At 36.8% G+C, this 22,229-nt stretch overlaps 2 protein-coding genes across 2 annotated transcripts in view; both read right to left on the bottom strand.

Moving 5' to 3' along the window:
* Nucleotides 1–4,335: 4,335 nt before the first annotated feature.
* Nucleotides 4,336–6,589, bottom strand: LOC114533562. The gene is made up of 4 exons (XM_028555096.1): nt 6,394–6,589; nt 5,986–6,145; nt 5,837–5,878; nt 4,336–5,712 (listed from the first exon to the last, which is right to left on the bottom strand). Exons 1-4 carry the CDS (start codon nt 6,543–6,545, stop codon nt 5,611–5,613), a joined length of 456 nt encoding a protein of 151 aa, XP_028410897.1. The 5' UTR covers nt 6,546–6,589; the 3' UTR covers nt 4,336–5,610.
* Nucleotides 6,590–12,582: 5,993 nt separating this feature from the next.
* The window catches only part of LOC114533501, a 28,081-nt gene continuing 18,434 nt past the window's right edge, over nt 12,583–22,229 (bottom strand). The window contains exons 42-65 of the mRNA XM_028555031.1: nt 20,935–20,987; nt 20,749–20,847; nt 20,238–20,327; nt 19,821–19,984; nt 19,106–19,331; nt 18,643–18,706; nt 18,377–18,469; nt 17,945–18,082; nt 17,590–17,697; nt 17,314–17,384; nt 17,026–17,089; nt 16,788–16,887; nt 16,303–16,358; nt 15,939–16,039; nt 15,538–15,638; nt 15,169–15,257; nt 14,746–14,811; nt 14,528–14,641; nt 14,148–14,300; nt 13,968–14,013; nt 13,791–13,846; nt 13,572–13,658; nt 13,000–13,060; nt 12,583–12,788 (exon numbers count right to left, since the gene is read on the bottom strand). Of these exons, the coding sequence (XP_028410832.1) occupies nt 12,583–12,788; nt 13,000–13,060; nt 13,572–13,658; nt 13,791–13,846; nt 13,968–14,013; nt 14,148–14,300; nt 14,528–14,641; nt 14,746–14,811; nt 15,169–15,257; nt 15,538–15,638; nt 15,939–16,039; nt 16,303–16,358; nt 16,788–16,887; nt 17,026–17,089; nt 17,314–17,384; nt 17,590–17,697; nt 17,945–18,082; nt 18,377–18,469; nt 18,643–18,706; nt 19,106–19,331; nt 19,821–19,984; nt 20,238–20,327; nt 20,749–20,847; nt 20,935–20,987 (2,406 nt within the window). The remainder of the gene's footprint in view (nt 12,789–12,999; nt 13,061–13,571; nt 13,659–13,790; nt 13,847–13,967; nt 14,014–14,147; nt 14,301–14,527; nt 14,642–14,745; nt 14,812–15,168; nt 15,258–15,537; nt 15,639–15,938; nt 16,040–16,302; nt 16,359–16,787; nt 16,888–17,025; nt 17,090–17,313; nt 17,385–17,589; nt 17,698–17,944; nt 18,083–18,376; nt 18,470–18,642; nt 18,707–19,105; nt 19,332–19,820; nt 19,985–20,237; nt 20,328–20,748; nt 20,848–20,934; nt 20,988–22,229) is intronic.

Genomic DNA, 22,229 nt, shown 5'->3' with positions numbered 1-22,229 from the left:
CCCATTTAATTGGCCGCGATTTTGATTTTGAAGTATTTAAATGCATATAACATAACATGATCCCAACTTGTTCCAACGGTTTCCATTCCGCCCACATTTGAGCAGTATGAGTAACCTGGAAACGAGGTTGATCATCATCGTGGTAGTGGTGTAATCATCTCAACAGTAGCAAGAACTTGTTCATAAAGACTTTCAATCACTGTTCGTTTAGTTTGAGGTAACCGGGCTCATGTAAGCATGCAGCTGTACCTTTAATACCAATGCTGCTTTAATAACTTCATAAAAGATTTTTTATAGATTGAAAATGTTATTGCTCATCAACGATGTTTAAAATTAATTATGAAAATCCTTAAAAAAGGTGGTTGCTTATAAATACGCACTGTAAACAATCACGTTGCTCCCTACTTGTGACCTTGTGAACTATTCAGTTTTAAAAGAGATGTATAACCGGACAGATCATCTTCGTCATTCTTAAATAGCGGCCTTCTAAGTGGAAAATACTCGCCGTCCTTCACACCGACATCTTTCTTTCCTGTCGCACCGAGAGAAGGATACTCGTATTGATGGTTCGGGTGGATTTCAGGAGATTCGTATTTGGGGCTCCCTGGATTCTCGTACTCAGGACCTTGGGATTGCGCACACGATATTCTCTGGTTAGTGTTTTTATACAGGTATTCTTGTTCTGCTCTTGGTATAACATAAATTTCAGATTCTATCGGAGTTGCTTGGTTGTTAGAAAGGTTTTGCATTTCTGGCAACTCTTCAACAACCGGTGAAGTATTTTGATCTGCTATATAAAAGGAAATATTTTTCATTTCTGCTACGTTAATACAACATTGTGAGTTTAGAGAATGGACTAGGGTTGAATGTTATCCCGGCTAGCAATTATTATGGAGGATGAAGAGATCTCTTTACATCTCTTGTTTTTTGCCCCACCATGTCGATGACGAATAGTCGCCATTTTGAGTGCTTTCAATAATTCTTTCAGAATAACTAACAACTCATTCACGTAACGAATTTACCCCCCAAAATTACATAAAGTCCTTGTTACGTGGTGGGTTATAGCGAATTAATACATTTGTTTTCGTGAGAAAGGCTGTAGCAATTGCTGGTTTACTTATTGCTATTTGCTACTTTTAAGTTTAAAACTTGCCATGACAGACACACTCCATGATTGTTTAATATGAAGGAAATTCAGCAGAAGAGTTTGTTAGGTACAAATGCAAAATGTACAAAATTATAAAAACGAAACTCAACGACGTGAGCCAAACTGAAAACGTGATACCCAAAATATGACGTGTAAACTATAAATCCCGGGATCAACCGTGAAGGAAGAAGGATAATTACCTGAATTTTCTCTGTTACTGTTTTTTACAAATCTATTTAAAGAAAAACGAATATATAGATTATAAGATCCATGACTATTTATTTTTAATAGTGAATTTGAGGGCGGTTCTTCCGAAGCTCGAACAGCTTTCAAATTTCTCTTTTATAACCGCAGAAAATAACACTGAAAAATATTCAAATTTACAACGAAGCTGTGTGGATCAAAACAGATATAATATACCAAGTGTTTCGGATGGGGTTTTTTGTAAACTGATAACGGTAGTAATGAACCCAACTCGACATCCTGCCCCATCATGCAATATATATATGTTATTTACCAGATTGGAGGTTCGTATAGGGAAATATTTCCCAAGGTCTCAAAAACAGCCCGAGGCCGAAGGACTGCTCGCGTAGCCAATTAGATTGCGGGAAACGCTAAAATATGAATTAGGACCGCGAAAAAAAAATAAATATACCTATTGACTTCAATTATATGTAAGCACGTCTTGTTATCGCATTTTTCACGGCAGACACAATTTTCACGGGCGTGGTTCACTAGCTTTTACCGTTGGTTTCGAAGATCTAACGTTTGTTTTTCTTTAATTACAATTAATTAGCAACTTGTGATGCTTTCTTGTGCATGAATGCGTGGAGTGATAATTAGATACCTTTTTCGATAAATATAGGCCACGACAAGCACCAGAACGATAATGAGCACAGAGACTGAGACCGTAATAACGATAGTGACCAGTACACTTTTTTCACCTGTTCCAGGTTTTAATATCACTGTGGTGTCTGCCACTTTTGCTGTTGTCGTTGATAATATCGCCGTGGTTTTTTCTGTTGTCCTCTTCGATTTACGAAAAAGAAAACAGAATTGTAATCAGTTTTAAACTGTATCTAAATATGAATAAATCTGCATGTAATATGCTTCGGAAAATGTCTAAGCAAAAAACAGCAGCCATCCATGACCATCCAGAAAGAAAATGCACCACCGAAGATGAAACAAATTCTGAATGGTTACCGTGTTTGGATGGTTTGATCCAAACACGCGCGCGGGAATGTCGCGAGAGTTATTCAGTCATGCATTTATACATGACTACATGCGTTTTACCCAAATTACAGTACTTAAATTGACTGCATTCGTCAGAAACGCAGTGCGGGATTGAACTCACATTCTGTTCCACCAATTTTTTGAACTTGAGAAGCAAACAGTGATTCTCTCCTTTCGACTCGTGGGTTTTACTTTTACAGGAAATTGAATTGTTGAAGATTTCAAATGATTCTTCTTGGATCTATGAATAATTGTAGAAGCAATTATTGAGCTCGGTATAGCTAGGTTTAATAGAATTGAGTTCACTTTAAAGGACACGTCAAGCGTATTCACGTGGCATAAAGAGAAGAGCTAAGCCCGTTTCTATTATTAGTAGTTCGTTGGAATATATAACTATCGTCATTGTTGCGGGTTTTTAGCGAGTGTAAAACTGCAGCATGATGTATAATTATGAAAAAATAAAAACGAATCAGCCACTAACAAACCAAAAAATGTTACTTATAATGAGCATTTGATTATATAATTTATCTTGCCATTACAAATTTATATTTTCCTTTAATGACTCTTACCATTAACATTCTAGGATCTTTTGAAACTTTGTTGACGAGAATAGGTTCCTTGTTTGTCATTTTCGTAACTTTCTGCCACATCATATCACTCCGCATGATGGTAGATTTCGACCATATAATGCTACATTGCGAGTTCTCAGAGAAGATTGGGGCAGAAAAATTTCGAGTACATGGCTTAGAGCAATTGTCTTTGTCCAGATAAAGCATGAAATTTTGGTTTTGAAAACGGTAACAACCTATCGAAATGGATATCAAATAATTAGAAGGAAGCTTTCGATCTCTCGAGGTATAGAAAATAGAAAAAATTGTTTGCTAAGTCGACAACTCAAATCTTAAGGTAATTCTGATTTTTAAAGAAAAAACTTTTAGAGAAAAATTGTATTTTACCGAATATGCAAGATTGAGTACTCTGCTCTTTAAAACCATGCATATAAAGCATATACAATCAGTTCTGACTTTTTTCCCAGTTCAGATCTTTATTTCCCTTGTCTCCAAATTTGTCGCGTGCTTATATATAAACCCTGCATATCAGCACGTATACATACAATGCTTACCTCTGTAAATAGTTGTTTTCCAGTTCAGATGTTCATCCGTGTTTTTCCAAGTCTGTCCCGCGGTGTGTGTCTTACTTATTGCTCTCTTACTGCGTTCATCGATTTGAAGGTAAAAATTCGTTTGGCCGCTGCACATTTTGGTAAATATATAATTTGTCACAGTCTTCAGTGTTATTTGCTGATGCAGATTGGTTCTATCACATTGCTTCATAACTACTGAATGGCTAACCCATCTTCCTTCTTGCGAACATGTAGACAAAGACTTGACAAATTCAAGACACTGGAGTGACATAACATTCATAAGTTGGATTTTTCCCGTTTCATTTAACCATATCCAACGCATATTTAGAGACGAGCTGCAATTCGTTCCAGAAACTTTTTCAGTCCGATTTCCATTTACCGTAAGACATTTACCGTAATTTTGATTTCGAAGAAAAAAATTTTCATTTGGTACTAGAAGGTGAATACATATATATATATATATATATATATATATATATATATATATATATATATATATATATATATATATATATATATATATATATATATATATATATATATATATATATACTTTGTACGACAGTATTATTGTTTGGGAGGAAATCCCATGGGCTGTCACCTCATGACAGAAAAAGGAATTTTGTGATTCCGAAGGGTCATAATAATAATATTTACTTTACACGTCATTTTATGTGACATGTTCCCGAAGTAATTTCCTCATCGATATTGACCTTCTATTTTTTTAAAATGCTAAATACATTATATATGCGCATTTCGTAACAATATGGATAATCCCGCTTAGCTGAGATTTAAGGAAGCGTAGAATGAGTTTGAGGTATTGAAATTAGTAAATAACATGACCACATAACCCCAAAAGTGGAACAGCGGGTTGCCCTAGCTGTAAACGCCAATCTAAAACTCTTCAATACCTCAATATTTAACTCAAAATAGCAATACTAACAGATAAACATTAGTCATTACATCATCACCTGAATCACGTATGATATCTTGGTCTTTAGTACAATTGCCTGTGGTAGGAGTTAACAGCAGAAATGTGTTGCTATCCTCTTCAATACACTGGCAATATTTACATTCATCATTTTCACATTCAGCTTTGAAACTCTTACACATATTTTCCGCTTTTTGCTTAGATTTCTGACGTTCCAAATGTAAGTTTTGAGGAATAAATTTATCATATCTTTCTCGTTTGATTTCAATCTGTGCTGTTGTTTTTCCGCTAGCACAAATAATCACAATGTATAAACAGTGCCAAACAAATAATATATTGTAAGCCATACCGACGTGTGTATAAAAACAAAACGGCATTTGATCGTAACAAACTCGCCACTCTTCAGCAATAGGCAGATTTAGCAGGAGCTGATGAGGACGTGAACGTCAAAGAGGACGTGAAAATGGCGAATAAATAGCGTGGCATGTCCATATATAGACGTATCACCATTTCCACGTCCTTTAAAGCCTAAAGGCTTTTCCGTTCATATCCTGTGGACTGTCGTATATCATGTGGTTATTTCCAATAGTATACATGTAACTTCCGGGGTGAGTGTTATGCCAGAACCGTGACATGCATATATATGTGCATGAATCACGGCATGATTGTATCAATATCCACGTTTAAAATTTTTCTACATTCACAGTTGTTTTGGTAGGTAAAGGATTATCCAATTTTGTCGGATCAGTTGACTCGCAACTTATACATATGGGCAGCAAATATTGGCGCACTTCACTCGAAAGTGAAGGGTTAACAATTATACTTATTCGTTTTTGACTTGTGCTGTTTTGAAGAAGTATAAATTAAACCAAAAAGAAATGGGCATTTCCGGGGATCTAAAGCAATCAAATTTCAAAAATTTTTGCTGAGTCAACGTTGCCCGTCCCCAATCCTGTACACATTCCTACGCCCCTGTTTAATACCATTGGAATTCTTTCCAGCCTGCGATAGGCTGAGTATTCATTTGGCGACTTTTCAAAGTTTGACTATAGCAAGTACATTTGTCTCACACCTGGACTCATAGCTGGGACACAAGGGATATGTCTGAGCTTTGGTTTCGAAATGGATTCCTGTAGAAGTCATATGATGGACAATTCATTGTAATCCACTCATTCTATACTTTAGTAACGATTCTGTCAAAGCGTTTGAAACGTGGAGAGCAACTGAGGCATCTTCCTCGTCGTGAACTAGTTTTGTCTGGAAAATACATCATATCAAATTAACAAACTGTTCCAAGCACTCCAGCGCTGCTTCATCAAAATTCATATCAGTTCAATTTCGCTCATCTCTGTAAATAAAATTTATTCAATTTTCAACTTACCAAATCGCCAAGGGCGGCCGCTAAATTGGCTGTGATTTCGGACTAAAACAAAATTTAGAAAAATGATTGGAAATTTGTCTCAACCACTCTTAATATTGCTCACTGTTGACCATAGCAGACTGTGTACTTCAGTAATCATTTCAATATACCTTAAGGTGTTCTTTACGAGTGTCCAAGGTTTTCGGTGCCCTGTTGGTATTTGCCATGGGGTAGACTTGACCACTGGGGTGTGGTTGAGCAGAATATGCCTGTCCACCACCTCTATGATAAGAGGAACTACCACCATGGTGGATGTGTTCAGTCTCATAGCTGGATGATATAAGAAGGTTTATTTGTTAATTAGGGATGATATCATTTGATTAGCATAGTTTAAAACTGATAGAGCTACATGTGTCAGTATAAAGTTAGTTTAGTTAAGTTTGCTCCTGTAGTGACACTAGATAAATAATATATTGTTCCTAATAGAACAGTTTACCAAGGTATTAAGTTTATCTAGGTGCTAGCACTGAAAAAGGGATGTTGCAAAACAATTTATAAAAGCCCTGCACTAAACTGACCTTTGTGGATAGTTTAAGCCATAGTCTGGACCAACATTACTTGAATTGTATGCGAAATTGCTCAGCGATTCGTTATATGTTGAGCGTCCTCCTTGGCCAGGCTGGTTTGGATACGAACCCACGTTATACCCTCTTCCCTGAGTGTGTGACATCCCTCTGTTACCACGTCCCCTCGTTAATCCTCGCGTTGTGCCTCGATTGCCCCTCTACCCCGCTGTGCCCCTCGACCTAACAAGAAAATTACGTTAACAAAAAGTTTGTCCACACCATTCAATTCACTTATGATATATGGAATGTAGTCTCTTAACTATTATATTGACAGAGCAGTATACCGCATTGGTTTAGTTGATATGCTGCTCATAAACATTACAAGTGAACAGACCATAAAACATCCATCAGAAGTGAATTGGAGAATGCGAATTTTAAAAGTCGTATCTGAATAAAAATTTGTAGGAATATTTGCCGCAACCCTCACCTAATTGAGAGTTGCCACGTTTATCTATTATATATAGTATATCACCTATTTTGAAATTTTACTGTAAACATAGTGACACTACCATAGAGTTCGTTATAGAAAAAATCTCAACAGACCATGTGGTTGGTATTTCCGGAATTTTTTTTCACTTCTTGTCGGCCTTCCTCTTGTTCCAAATTTCTCGCCAGCTCGAGTAGTATCGGAGTTATTTCAGAGCGTTTCATCGTGTTTGAATCTAATCCCACGATCAAGTGAGGACGCTTAATTTCTATAAACACATTTCAATGTTCCCCATTACCGATTCCATGAAATTTTGAAATTCATGAAAGTATGATTCTATGACTATGTGTTCATATGTATTCTTTTCATGAAGAAATGCAATTCTTACTTAGTTTTGAAGCAGTTTGAGGTATTTTCAATCGAATTTCAAAATTTCAAAAACAGCATAGAAGCATTTTGAGGTATTTTGAACCGAATTTCGAGACTTCAAAAAAATGACGAAAATGCGATTTTTCCTTTCGTCCCCCGTTGCCGATTTGCCTGAAATTTTGAAATTCAACAAAGTATGATTTTATGTGTTGATATGTATTGCTTTCATGAAAGAATGCAATTGTAGTTAGTTTTGAACCATTTCGAGCCATTATCAATCGAATTGTGAAATTGTAAAAAATTGGTATGGTTTTATTTGTTCAAATGTATTGTTTTAATGAAAGAATGCAACACGTGCTTAGTTCTGAACATTTTCGCCCCATGTTAAACCAAATTACATGTAGTTTCCAACAGTTTGAGGTATTGTGAACCGAATTGAGGAAAATTACTGAGGTAAATTACGGGTTTTTTTAAATTGATGAATTTCAAAATTTGAGAGAAAATTAAGGTAATTTTCGTAATTTCGTCAGTTTTTCTAAATTTCAAAATTCAGTGCAAAATACCTTGAAATGGTTGGAAAGCTACATGGGATTTTTTAAAATTGGTTAAGCAAATTGTACAGTTCTTTAATTAAACCGTCATACAAATTTTGTATTACTAATAAATGCAATTAGGCAATTCCAACATGATGATGTATATAAACATACCAGAACTGCAATTCGGTGTTTTTGACCAATCAAATGAGCAAACTTGAGATTGTTATCAAATTTTACATCACATAATGAACAATGATACCATGGAATTATACCACGACCTTCTGTTTCTGACACATATTCCAAGCCTATAATGTTGCAATATATATATATATATATATATATATATATATATATATATATATATATATATATATATATTTATCACCACACATGACAGATCTAATAATTATCATCATTTGTTCAATCATGTGATTCAAAAATTAAAAAAAACTGCTACTTTTAAAAGCTTGCTACACTCTTTTGGGAACACATACTGTTGGCAAGTTTAAATGTTTCCAACAAATTGTCCATGGATATATTGTCATCCATTTTTAGTTTATTAAGACAAATAGCGATTAGAAAATCCACTCACCTATTAGTGGATCTGGGTAATTGTTAAAATCATTTTCATCAGGTGGTTCAACATTTTTCAGATGCAGTTGCCTGTTTTGTGGATTTTTCTCATAAGGTTTTCTATTGTGATCGTTTTCAGATATCCTAGTTGTAATTGGTCCACCTGTGAAAATTCATTATTTGGCAAAAGCTCACACAATGTACTTCCAGTTTACTTGCATTGCTTTCTTCTCATTGCAAATTCTCAGATGGCTAGAGAAGTGCTGGCAAGCCTAGCTAGCTAGGGTTATAAGGACTCTATATGTTTATATATAAAGTTGTATATTGTGATGGTGAAAGTTGCCGTATTAACCAGGCAAGCTAACAAATGAGCTTGCAGACATTAGGTCTGCATGTTTCACCATGGTCAAGCTAATTTTTTTTGTAACTAAGAGTAGTAGCACTATTACAATATCAACTCATACACCTTAGTCATATGCATCATCACTATTTATAGTACTGTGAATATTTTACATACCTCCACCCTGGTTCTCTTGTATGGCCTAAGGGGACAAGAGTTTACAGTGTCAATATATTCTATGTTTTCTTTCATTGTAAGAAGTTTTAATATAAGACCAAAAAAACATCTTTAATTTACAACTAACCATCCAGGTCTCAACTCTCAAACAACTTGTTATTATATTCAGACAGCTCACCTTTCGATGCTTTGAACCCATCAAATGGGCATTCCAAGGTATATGACCGCTGCAAGTAACATTGCATACCTAAACAAGTGAACAAGTTACAAGTTATATATCTTTTATCCCATCAAAGAGGGTTATCTGAGTGTCAAAGTTTGAAGCATGGTGAAAATTTCAATTCCAAACCACACTCAGTCAATGAGGGTAATGTGAAGTACCATAAAAAGATTTGTCATTGAAAAACGTACATCACAGGTGATGGACATTAAAATAGGATCAATTGCAACTCGGACTTTCATAGCTTCTGCGACTTTTTTCACATGGGATGGTTTGAGAACATGAATCGCGAACAACTAAAATTGAAGGACAATATTGAAAGGCTTAAATTTTCAATGGCAGGCCAAGAGCTTAACAAAACTACTTGTCAGTGTCTCTTGTTAACCGATTAGCTTACAATGCACCCATATGTGCCTAACTTTAGCATTTTACATTTTTACTCTGTCTATAAATGCCAAATGATTTCCTAAGCATGCATACTATATGTACAATCGTCTAAATGAATTTACCGGCCAATCTGGAGCTTGGTAATCGCAATGCTTGCAGTATCTCATCGTCTCATCTTCTGTTAAAGGCATTGCCCTTGCGTTTGCAAAATCTTCAGTGCTTACATCAAAATTGGAGGAAGCCACATCACTTGCGAATTCATTGTTGGATATAATTGCTGGCTTAATATCAGCGTTTTCTGCCATTTTCCCGTCTCAAATTAAAGCTGACAGCAAAGTAAAACTTTTGGTTTTTAAAAAATTGTAACATTCTCGAAAGCTTCCACATGACATAAACAAATATTCTTTTCCACGAAATGAAAATTCCTTTTACTGCCATTTGCAATCAAACGCGTCGCGCGCCAAATTTTTATCGTTGTTTATTACCAGTCAACGGGATTTTAACCTCTGCTCAACGTTACGTTCACCCCCACTCAACGATACATTTAACGTTACGTTGGCCTATTCGCGCACTTTTTCGCCAGTAGGTTGTTTACTGAATAAATGCGTATGTTTTGATTAGCCAGTTCTAATGAGTTGACAGTTCTAAGAGTTGACAATATCAGTAAAAACTGTCACTCAAATCATCACTGCATATTCAATCAGAGACAGTGGTAAACAACTTCAAGGTAAGTCTTCTGTAGTATCGACAAAGAACGACACTTTCTATGCTGTGAAATGTTCCCCCTTCCATTAACTGTTGTCTGCATTGGTATAATTAATATCTATTCACGAAATATGCATATGTGATGTATGGGTTGCATCTGTGAACATAAAGTTGTGTAGGACTGAACGTAACCTTGTGTAGGGCTGAACGTCCCGTTGGCTGCTAGTAAACAACGATAAAAATTCGGCGCGCGACGCGTTTGATTAATTGATCGGGCTATCTTTTAAAATAGGAAACCGGGGACAGGGGAACGGAAAACCGGGGAGCAAAGGAATGGGGGGACCGGGAGGACTAGAGAACGGGGCAACGGGGAATTCCCAATTCTCCTTTCCCCACTCCATGCACTGGTTCCCCTGTTTTCTTGTTCCACCGTTCCCCTGGTTTGCCCGGTGCCTCTACTCCCCGGTTTCCCAGTTCCCTATTTTAAAGATAGCCAACTTTGAATGCCGTTTCAAAACCCACACAACAAACCGACTATTTTTTTGAAATCAAGCGTGAAGATAAAACTTTAATACCCTGAAAGTGAAACATGTACAGAATAAAAATGTGAAACTTTGGAGACACGCGGAAGTCCAACTTCTGATCTTCCGATTGGACTCTTGATGGGTCAATTTTGAACAACGTTTTCCTCCCTTTTTTTAAATGCAGCAAACAACAGATTTTTATCTTGAAATAAGGAAGAAAGATCCGACTTCAATATCTTTGAAAATAGAACGGAGTTTAGGCCCTACTCGTACCCGGCGAATCAGGAATTATCAAAATATTTTATCAAACTGAGCCGTTCAGTAATTTATACGGAGTTTTCAACCAACAAGGATTGTTTAAAAACACCAAAAGAATATTAAAATACCAAAATTATCGCATTGGACGTATTATTTTCTCGCTAAAAACACTTAAAAAACATTTAGGCTTTAATTAAATCCTGTAATTTCCAAGCGTGTGCCTTATTAGTCATTTTCTATGCACATACTTGTTAGAGACGGCCTCCCGAGACCAGGAAAAGCTTAAATACGTTAAATCTATCTTCGCTCTCAAGGCATGCCACCGTGGCCGATGCGATGCGTCCTATGCACGCGCTAGGCTTGTGGATTAAGCTCACTCTGTTGCTCACTGGGACGTAACGGTTAGGTGCACGTACATCATTGTCTGGGAGCCGTAGTGCATCTCCACCTTATAATGTGAGCAATGGACGGAGTTCTTGCTATAGCAACTGTCCTTTGGCCTCCTTTCGCTAAGTGCTGGGTAAGCTTGTAATCTATGTATATCGCAACTGGTTCGCCAGTCTTCGCATGCTTTGAGGCATTGCTGTCAGCGAGAGGCAAAGAGCTCGATGGTCTCTTTTGTTGTTTTTTTTCAATTCGTTTTTTGTCCACTATCTTTTTCATACAAAAAATACTGTTACTAATTATATCAAACGAACTTGGTTTGAAAATTTTTTGTCGGCTCACAACAACTTTATTTAATGCAACTCGTTCCTCGAGACCGAGATATTTTGCGACTTCGTGGCGAGAGAGTAAACTTTATTTAATGCAACTCGTTCCCCGAGACCGAGATATTTCGCGACTTCGTGGTGAGAGTAACGTTTTCACAATTTTTCAAAACACGAACCGTGCATTGTTTAAATATATTTAGTTCGCACTGCAATAAATATACTTAGTTCACACTGCAATTGTAAGTGGCGTGGCTAGAACATAACGATAATTGGGGGGGGGGATTATTCTATATTCATTTCTTTTGTAAGTTTACAAGTTTTCAATAGAATTACGTCGAGCAGAACTGAGTATATGAATAAATAACCCCCGCGCCCAATTATCGTTCTAACTGCGCCCCACACTACCGGCTTACATCAAATGCAAAAAGGCATTATAATTATTATACTATTTACATCCACGGTGTTTCGTCTACCAACCACCAATTGCTAATACAAAACAAAAGGATACACAGTTTATTTTATATATATGTTCACAGTTACACATTAGAGATCTTTACTTTAGCTTGACGTTCACGGCATACCTCTTATAACCACGGCATACCTTCAAATCTTCAAAACAAATGCCAGGTCTAGAAAACTGGTGCATTAATCTTAAACATAAACATATAAAAAAACCTAACAAAAATAGCCGTTTGCCGTATAGCTAAGCCAAAGGTCTCCTTGCAACTTTCCGGCAATCCATTTTTTGGATAATAAAGCAGTCATCGTCAAGTCTCAAGTCGTTTTACCCTGATGTTTCCATCACACATGTAGATTTCTTTCCACATTGGAGATATTAGAATGGTTCTCGAACATGAAACTTGTCTCATATCATTAGAAGATGGATACACGATGATATCACCTGCGTAGTCTTGTCTATATATAGGCAATGATGTAATCGTATTGCCAATCTTCTAAGAATTTGGTGACCACAGATTGCCCGAGTATGATGGTCGCTTGCGCCGGGGCACTGGTATATATTTTACTTGAAAAAGCCCTACGACGTGCTCTCTCATTGGTTAAATGGTTGCCATGGTTACCCGACGTTAAACGGGAGTTTGAGGTTGGAGGCAGCAAAGAAGCTAAGAACAATGAAATAACATCACAAAAATGCTGTTGGAGTGCACAATATGATGCGTGTCCCTGTGAGTAGGAGAAGGAACTTGCCATAGCTACAAGTGACTTTTAGGCAACTTATACCTGACATATTGTGTTGCAATTTTTAGAGGCGTAGCTTGCACTCCATTCGATTTTTAGAGTTTTCTGTTTTTTTTCAAAAGAATAGCAACTTACGTGGTGTAGTCTGTGGTCGTGTATTGAGAGGTAACTCATAAACTTGTTCATAGTCATATACCTAGAATATAGAATTATTACAAGCGAACTTTAAGCCTGGTTTTCAGTATGTCGTAATTCATTGGCGATGGTCAACGATCTATTGTCGGTGATCAATGAAGTATATAATTTCCTTCGATAGACAAAGGATTTTATGCATCAATGACCACCGACAATTAGCCATTTTCCAATCGAGCATGCAGGGTACTAGGTCGAGTTGCAACCGCAAAGCATCTATGGACTGTTTAGAGGGACAGGAAATATAAGTCTGAAATCATTTGTCTCTCCAAACAGTCCATAGATGCTTTGCGGTTCGCGAATAGACCTAATACCCTGCTCGATTGGGAAATGGCTAATATATAGCCATCGTCGATGAATTACGGTATATGAAAACCAGGCTTTAATATACTGCTTCTACTAATGTACTGCTCTTACTAATATTCTTGTCAGTGACATGTTCAAACTCATTCCAAATAGCGAGTCCTGATTTCAAGTTGACTCCTCTCACACGAAACCTAAGAATACTTATTTACCTGACGCTGCAGCTCGTCCACTCTCTCAAATGCACCAAGTTTAAGATTTCTTTCATGTTCGAGTTGCTGTTGTAATAACTTTTTCGTCTAAAATTTATTTCATAAGCCAATAGTGACATTATTAAAAATAGTTACCAACATATGAATATGTAGTGCATTGTCTCTTAGGAAGATCTCCCAGAGATTTCGTGGAAGCACCGAATCAGTTAACTTTCCTACCTTTTTAGAATGTTCTTTGACCAGTGAATTCTTTTTCTGATCCCGAAGTAAGTTCGCTATTGATGTGCACAGGAAAGTGAAAATTTAAAGCATTCTCTGCAAGCTTTGTCGAAAAGTATTTACTGATATTTTGACACACAATCAACAATGGAGAATCCGTGAAGATTTTCTTTTTACCTGTGAGTGCCCTGAGCTGGTCTTCGCGTTCGTCTAAATCAGATATCTATAGGAGAAAAACAGGAGGAGATGATTGGTTATATCTTGGTTATTGGTTAGGCTATGAATACCCCAACTCCGAATATACATTCACGCACGAATTATGAAAAAACTATTGATATATGTTATACTAATACTCACCAACTTATCAATATTTGTTGACTTGGCAAGCTCCATTTGTTTTGAACTTCTTGCTTCTTGAATCCGAGCGTGAGTTTTTTGAAGTTTTGCCTTCTGCTCGTGTGAAAGTTTCTTCTTGAGAGTATGAGCTTCTTTCTCGACTTGTTCCAAAGCCTGAGAAAATAATATGATTTCGTTAACAAGATAACGAAATGAAACATAATGACATGCAGACAAATCATGTAGTCTAATCCTCTCCTACAAGCAAACATATAAGTAAAACAATTATCCAATACACGACTTTCGCAGTATGGTACGCCAATATATTTGATGTTTTGAACGTTTTCCTGCCAAAATTCGTGACACAGAAACTAAACACTGGCCATGTAATAATTCCTAACCTTCCTTAAAGCAGTTTGCTCTTGGATTAACAACAATTCTTTCTCTTGAGTCATCTTTTTGATATCGAGACATTCTTTTTTCGCCCTGTCCGCCTCGTCTCTTAAACTTGTCACCTAAGAAAATTGTTGCAAAAAGGATCTTATCTTTTTTGGTATTACTAAAACTTCGGATACAACAACATTCTAAACCGTGGAAAACTGTAACAATAATGACTCACTGTTTCGAAATGATGAGAACTCAATCGAGTGTTTTTCCAAAAGTTCAAAGTCTTCACTTTATAAAACTAGAAGGAAAATTATCTTATGGGTTTACCCTGGTGATCATTTTCAACAAAGAAAAGATGATAACTTAAGGTAACTACTTAACAGTGGTATATCCTCATGCACAGCACGTTAGAGATATTGCAGCTAGTGATCATTTTCAAGAACGTTCTTTTAACGCTCAAATACAACCCAGTCCTCTACTGCAGGTGTTCCTTCACCAGGAGGATAGTTTACCTTGCGTAACCTAGTCCTTTTTTATGCTACTCCAGTAGCAATCAAAACACTGACTGAAATTGGATTATCCCGTTATGATAACTCATCGGAATTTTCCTTTTTCATCATGATCAATGTTCAAGTCTAGTTTCAAATTTATTTACCAAAGCTCCTAAATGTTTGTTCTCCTCCTGGTAAGCCCTGATTCTCTCTGCTCTCGCAAGATGGATACTGGATTCAGTTTCAACATCATCTGTAAAGTAAGATTAAGCTCAGGTTAGTATCACGTATGTCGTTACCGTGACGCTTCATGCAGGATACAAAGCATAAACTTTCCTATAAGTTGCTGATGCATTTTCCTATTTTCAGTGACGACCTTGGTCAAAAATGGTGCCAGAGGGAATCATAAAAGATTCGCCCCGCTTTTAAGTTTTACTATAGCGACAAACCGTGGCGCTTTGCATAGGTGGTTTTATGATAAAAAGATGATTGAATTATACGGCTCATAAAATCAATCGGTGTGACCATCTCACCTTTTAATGTACCAGTCCTCTCTCTAATTTTTCTCATGTTTTCCATAGCTTGACGTCGAACATCACTGAGACTTTCAAGAACATCATCATACAACGAGCCTCTTAAATAATCATATAATATATACGTGGAACAAAATTCTATTAAATAAACACTCTCGCGAGGAACCTAGTGTATAACTACCAGGGGCCAGTTGCATAAAAGACTAGTTAGAAGGACAGAATTGGCCAATCAGAGTGATGTATTTCTGAGTCAACTAGGATTCATATGCAAACCGGCCCCAGTACAATCAACTTATTATTATAGTTATTATTTGAAGAGCGCGCAATCCCCTACTCCAAGAAAATATCGCATTTCGTGCTAAAGTTGCATGCAGAAAAAAAGTTAACGTGAGTGAACTAACCTGAATTCTTCGAACTTATTCTTGATAGAAAAACAGCGCGAGAACAATCCTCGTACAAGAGTGTTGTAATCTTTTGTTAAACGTTCCCGTATTTCACTTTCCTATAAAAATTATGGTTTTGCAGTTTGGTAGCTACGTACAAAATAACGGTCATATCAGACCTCATTTTTGTAAGACTGAAAAATTTTACTAACTGTCTTTCCGCGCTACCGAGTAGTTTCCACAGCATGCGGTTTATTCTGAATATGATAATCTCGCGAGGTTGTTCTCCCTTGCATGAATTGGTATTGGAGTTTACATGCAGTTTGTGCCAGAGCTTCTCATGGCCCTGGTTTAACCTCCCTCTCGGGGATGAATGTTTTACCTGGTTGGTCAGTTGATCCGAAAGTTCTTTAATTTTTGCTCTCAGTGCAGTGATTTCTAAAGTGAAGGAATAATAAGTTTAATAATTTTCCGGCGCCTACATTGAACAAGACACTTCAAAATAAAAGCCCCATTTACACTAAACTCAATTTATTGGCACAGCACGGCTGAAATGGGTACCCGTACTCAACTTAATTAGTGCATGATCAAGCTACGAAAACAAAGACCGGGCACATATGAAATGAGCACGGGTACCCATTTCAGCCGTGCCGTACCAATAAAACGGGGCTAAAATTGCTCACGGTGCCCAAGAACGGACACTATATCCAGCCGTATAGTAGTCGATAAGGGCACTATGCTTAACATGGTTTGGAAATTAGTTTTGATTTTGGGCACCAGTGCTGGGCACAGTCTGAATACTTCAATCAGTATAATATTATAGACAAAATAAAAAATTATACCAAAATAAATTTCAAACGGATTTACCTAACAAAAGTTCGTGACTTTTGTCTGCCAGCTGACAATCAATATCGACTTGAGAATTCTTCTCGGAATCTTCTTTACTGCTTTGAATTTGCTTTATTTCCTGAGAGAAAAAGAAAAGTCGTTCGCAAAAATGCATATGCTGTACAATGTCATGTAGAATTTCATTGTGAAACTTCACGATTTCTAGTTTTAAGTATATGCATGTGTCATTTTCTTAGAATGAACGTGTCCGGCTTACTTGTTCTTTTGTATATAATAATTGATGCTGATGGCGTAGCAGATTTTCATAGTACATAGCATAACTATATAGGGACAAAGATGAAACATAGCAAAAGATCGACTCGTAAAGCTTTATCGAATGTAGACACTCTATAAACAGGGCTGCTATAACATATATAACTGCAATCTGCAAAGCGTCAACGAAGGATGACGTGTTGCTACAGATTATAATGATTATAACTGCATGGTTTACGACGTGAGATTTCTTGACTTCGTTAAGAAACTTCAGAAAGTAAAAAATTCCTACCCATTGAAGCAGCTGCGTTCTCTCACCATGGTCTCTGATGCAAGTTTTACCAGACAAGCATTGAAATGTGCCTCAAACGATGAAAGTATAATGTTAGTTTATGCACGTTCATTATATAGTACGATCTGCGTTTTTATTAAGCAAGCTAAGTGTATCATTTTTAGCATTTAAATTGAATTGGATTTAGCAAAACGTGCCTCAATATATAATTTCTGAGCAAACAATATTTGTTAGAAGTTTTTAAAGATAGGGGGGTTTCAAAAAAATGAAATCTACCTTAGAAAACGTCAACGTATCATCATTTTCCACGTGATCATTCATTAAAGTTTGAACGAAATTCTCCACTAAATGAGGTTTCTCGATTGTTGTCGTTTCTTTCATCACCTTATAAAAACAGAAGAAAAAACGAAGGACTTATGCACTACAGAAATAAACCAGAAATAGGACAGCATTTTGCACACAAACTTCCTTCTGTTTAACAGAACTGAGCAATTAGTTCTTAAGATACCTATAGTTTCTATTTTGCATGCGAGTGTCTCTACGACAAAAGGAATGTATGAATATACATCCCTGTATGGGCGAAATGATTTGTTACACATGCACACATATATAGGAACATAAATTGGTATACCGGTCTTTTCCACAGATCTGTAGGCAAGGTGGCATCTTCACGTCCTCTTTCAGTCAGAACTAGCGTATGTCCTCTGGATATCTTTTTTATTACATCACCAATCATAGAGCACTCAAAGTTTTCAAGTATACGAACAAGCTATGAGAGAAATTATATTGCTTATTATACATTGCATTCATCAATGTATAGATACGGCGTCAACATGGGCAATTCTTAATAACTTAAAAAGCTTGCATATCGCATGTGAGAAGTCAATCGCCAGTACTTATAGTTTGATTGATACTCAAATACTTAATTCCATGTAAATTACAAAAGCACAACTCAAAATATCCGGACATAAATCTGAAGTGTCTCTCCACAAAATTGAAACCTACATCAGTATCTTTAAACACTGACTCCCGACGTTCTCAGCCAGGCCACCACCGAACGCACCTGTTTGATTTTCAGTTCCATATCAGTTGTAGAAGGTGGGGTAGCCAAAGGTTCATCATCACACACAGTGGAGATGACAGAATAATCATTTGGCTGGAATAAGCAAAAGATACTCAGTCTTATAGTGACGTGCAAATCCAACGAAGGTCAGCTAAAATGGTACTAAAATATTGGTAAAGAAGTCGTCGTTGCTTCTAATCAAGATCAAGTTCTGCCTGAATCAACATAGCATATTTAACCCCCCCCCCTCCTACTTTAAAACTTACAATTCCTTTCTTCGAGGCGATCTGTTGATACACAGGAAGAAGTACATCGATTTTGAAGGCTTTTCTACAATAATGGAAATAGAAGGATGAACAATGATGTCCCAAACTATCCCTTCCATGTAGAGGTATAAAATAGCTCAACATCTGAAGCACTACCAAAAACTCAGCTCATACATATGACAGTACGAAGGTGTCAGTGCCAAGAAGAACCCTTTCTTCATGTTTATACATTTATTTAGCAATTTTGCTTTAACAATTTTGTAGCAAGGTCAACCGAACATTATTTTAATAAAACACACTTGAGGTTAAAGGGAGGAGTTATGCATTCGACTATTAGTTGCTTTTAAGTAAATTTCCAAATTCGAATACGCAAGGTGCAAACCATAGCTAAAACATGCATGTTAATTTGATGTTTCTAACCGTGTGGTGTATTTTTAACACGAAAATAATGTAGTGGACATACCCACAAGCTTTATAATTTTTTGTTGTAGCCAGAGAGCTCACGCCGAGCTTTCGGCAGCCCCAATCTCTTTTCAGCACCTCAAGACGAGACCAGGAAATGAGAAATAACTGCAGTAATTTTATGGCTGAGAGTGGATCTGTGTTAAATGATAACTGACCACGAGGGATGTCGAGTGTACTTGCTGTTGTCAAGGGGACTTCCTCAGCCTGACTACTTCTGGCACTACCTTAAAAAGTAGACAACTATAATCAGTGCCTCGATTACCAAATAGTGGACATTGATATATATTATATTTATAAACGAGTTGTTTCAGAGGTGAAAAATCCTGTTTGTGTTTCCACTATATATAGTATTAGGACTCAACGGAGATCACCGTCACCAAAATTCCGCCGAGAAGCAGTATACAACTGATGTAGAAACTAAATGATTTTAGAATAAGTTAAAGTGGAAGTCAAGTCCGTTCTGCGCATAGGTTCTGCTCATAACAAGTGTGGGCCCTCTGATGAGAAAATTCCCTAAATTTCGCATGTTTCTTATTTTTTCTTAACATAAACTCTAGTTCATATTAATTTACAAGCGCAACGAACCTAAATAGTGTTAGATATTCAGACAGCACATCGTATTTTGTAGTTCGTATAGTGAAGTTCAAAATGTAAACAAACCGTTTGTTTACATACGGACTTGACTTCCACTTTAATTAACATGTGCGACGAACCTAAGCGAGAAGCCAGCTTTCTGTCTTTCACTCTAAGCGTAGAAGACGTTGACGTCACGCTAGAGCTATCATCTGCTTGGCCAAGAATGTCATCAGGGAGACCATTTTGTAAAACATCTTCAAGCTGTAGTGACACACCCAGGATTTCACCGTTAACAACATGCCTGTAAAGAATTTAGGTTTTCAGCCTCAATTGATAGGGTGCACACTAATTTGTTATTGCACATCACATGCGAGTTCAATTACGTCTCAGAGAATTAGATTTGGTTTGATTATGATGGGATATCGTGCTTTTTTCTGGGCAGTGTCGCCCGGTTTGTACCCCAATTCCTCTGGGGTCATCGTAGCAACCTCTGAGTTTCTGTTTAGGACTTAACATGTAGTATAAATAACGTTCATGAACACAAATCAAACAACCTATCAACGTCTCGAAGACCAGCCAAACACAGTTGCATGTTGGTGCCAATCTCAAACCAAGGCCAATACTGCAATGAAAACGGACCATTCCTACAAAATTATTAATATATCGCATAGTTAAATAACTACATAGTTATATAATTTTCTGAAAGGATCAGTATGTCCATATTTACTTTATATATCATAATGGGAGTGCGAGGTAGTATATTGAGCAATTCTCGTAGAATTTAACCATGGCGAGCATTAGGTTGGAAAGCCATGAATTATACTGCGCAATGATAGCTATTAAGGGACTGAAACTGACGAAGAGCTGATGTGGATGCTGGCGTGATCCAAATGCGATATGACGTGCTAGTCAAAGACAATGCCAGTATCGTTCCAGATAAGGAAATTGAGTTCAGTAGCATGTCATGCCGAGACTTGATTGTGGCATTAATTATGACACAAATATATTTTTATTAAAACAACAACTTTGCTTCAATGCATTAAATTACCTAATGTATTTATTTACCTTGCTAAAAATGACCGCCAGGGGACTAAGTTTGAAGACACTTCTTTGAGAGAGTGAAAAAGATCAGGGACTGGTAACGACCAATTGTATACACTGCATCTAAAAATACAAGGCTCAAACTATTGAGGGATGAAAGCTCAAAATATTGAGCAAACTAATAATGTGATTAATCAAAATTCCACATACCTTTCGACATTACTTAAATTTTGTAATGCAAACTCCATTTGGTCTGTAATCGACTAAAATGAACAAAAAGGAAAGGATTATCTTAAATTATTCCCTTGCTTTCGGTTTTCAAAATTCTTTCTGATTCCTATAACCCCATTAACCTTTCTCATTATTTATTCACTTTACAGCATGTGTTCTTATGCATGCATTTTTAACACTTCCCATTCACCCCCGCGATCTTGTCTCGACGAGACGATTTTTCTGGGAGCGGAATTTCGGACATACGACGATGTTACATAAACAAAAAGTATGTTTCAACATTGAGCAAAACATATAAAACTCAAGTTTTTGCCGATATTTTCTACAGCAATTAAGACGCACGACTGTCGCCCGTGAAGGGGGTACAGGAAATGAACAATGTGATAATGCTGGGAAGTAAAATGCACTTAAAATACATGTGGTGCATGACTCCCACACGTATTATGACCAGGAATTTAACGTAAATTGCCTAGTGTCACATACGGGTTTTACAAATTAAACCAAAGTTTATCTATCGATCTGTAACGGTAGACAATTTTCATGCATTATTAACAAGGTCTTAAATAGAGACGAATTCATTAATTTGATTGTTTAAACCAATCGTGATGTGGAAACTCAGGTACACTGCTGTTTATTAATCATATGAAAAGTACCTTCCGCGAGCAGCAATGCTCAAATTCAAGCTACTAGGCACATATACATGGAAAAGTTTTGCACAAGTATAACGGATTAAATTGGCATGCTTGGTATTTTTATATGGTATATTTAGCTTATAGCTTTCGTAACTATTGCCTGTCAATAGCATTACAAAAGACTTCAAGATTTCAAGGCAAAGATTTCAGGCGCATTGTGCATATGTTCGATGCAATTAAGCTAAACGGAAACAGATGAACCGACCTTGGGTTAGTATGGATTTTATGTATGCTGTTACACAAAATAATCAAATAATCAATGCGAAGCTCGAACAGAAATGAAGGTAAATAGAGATGTGTGTATTGAGAATATTAAAATGACTGTTCTTCAATAAATATATTGGCATACTAAAATTATTCGTTATACTGGGGCTCCTCGCTATATTTACCGACTTACGTAAATACACAGCTAGTGACTTGTTGGGCGATTCGGATGCACGTCAATGATAATCGAAATATGTGTAGCCAACGTCAGCAAAACGACATCATTTACGAATTCGCCATTAATTGTAAGCAAAATGCAAGATAGCGCGTGCCTTATAAAACTGGAGATTTGCGCGGACAGATTGGTGTGCGGTTTCC

This window comes from Dendronephthya gigantea, unplaced genomic scaffold (assembly GCF_004324835.1).
Source record: "Dendronephthya gigantea isolate DGI-Jeju-01 unplaced genomic scaffold, DenGig_1.0 000092F, whole genome shotgun sequence".
In the NCBI taxonomy this organism is placed as follows: Eukaryota; Metazoa; Cnidaria; class Anthozoa; order Malacalcyonacea; family Nephtheidae; genus Dendronephthya; species Dendronephthya gigantea.
Note: the sequence above shows the minus strand (reverse complement) of the source record. Positions and strands in the feature narration are given on the sequence as shown.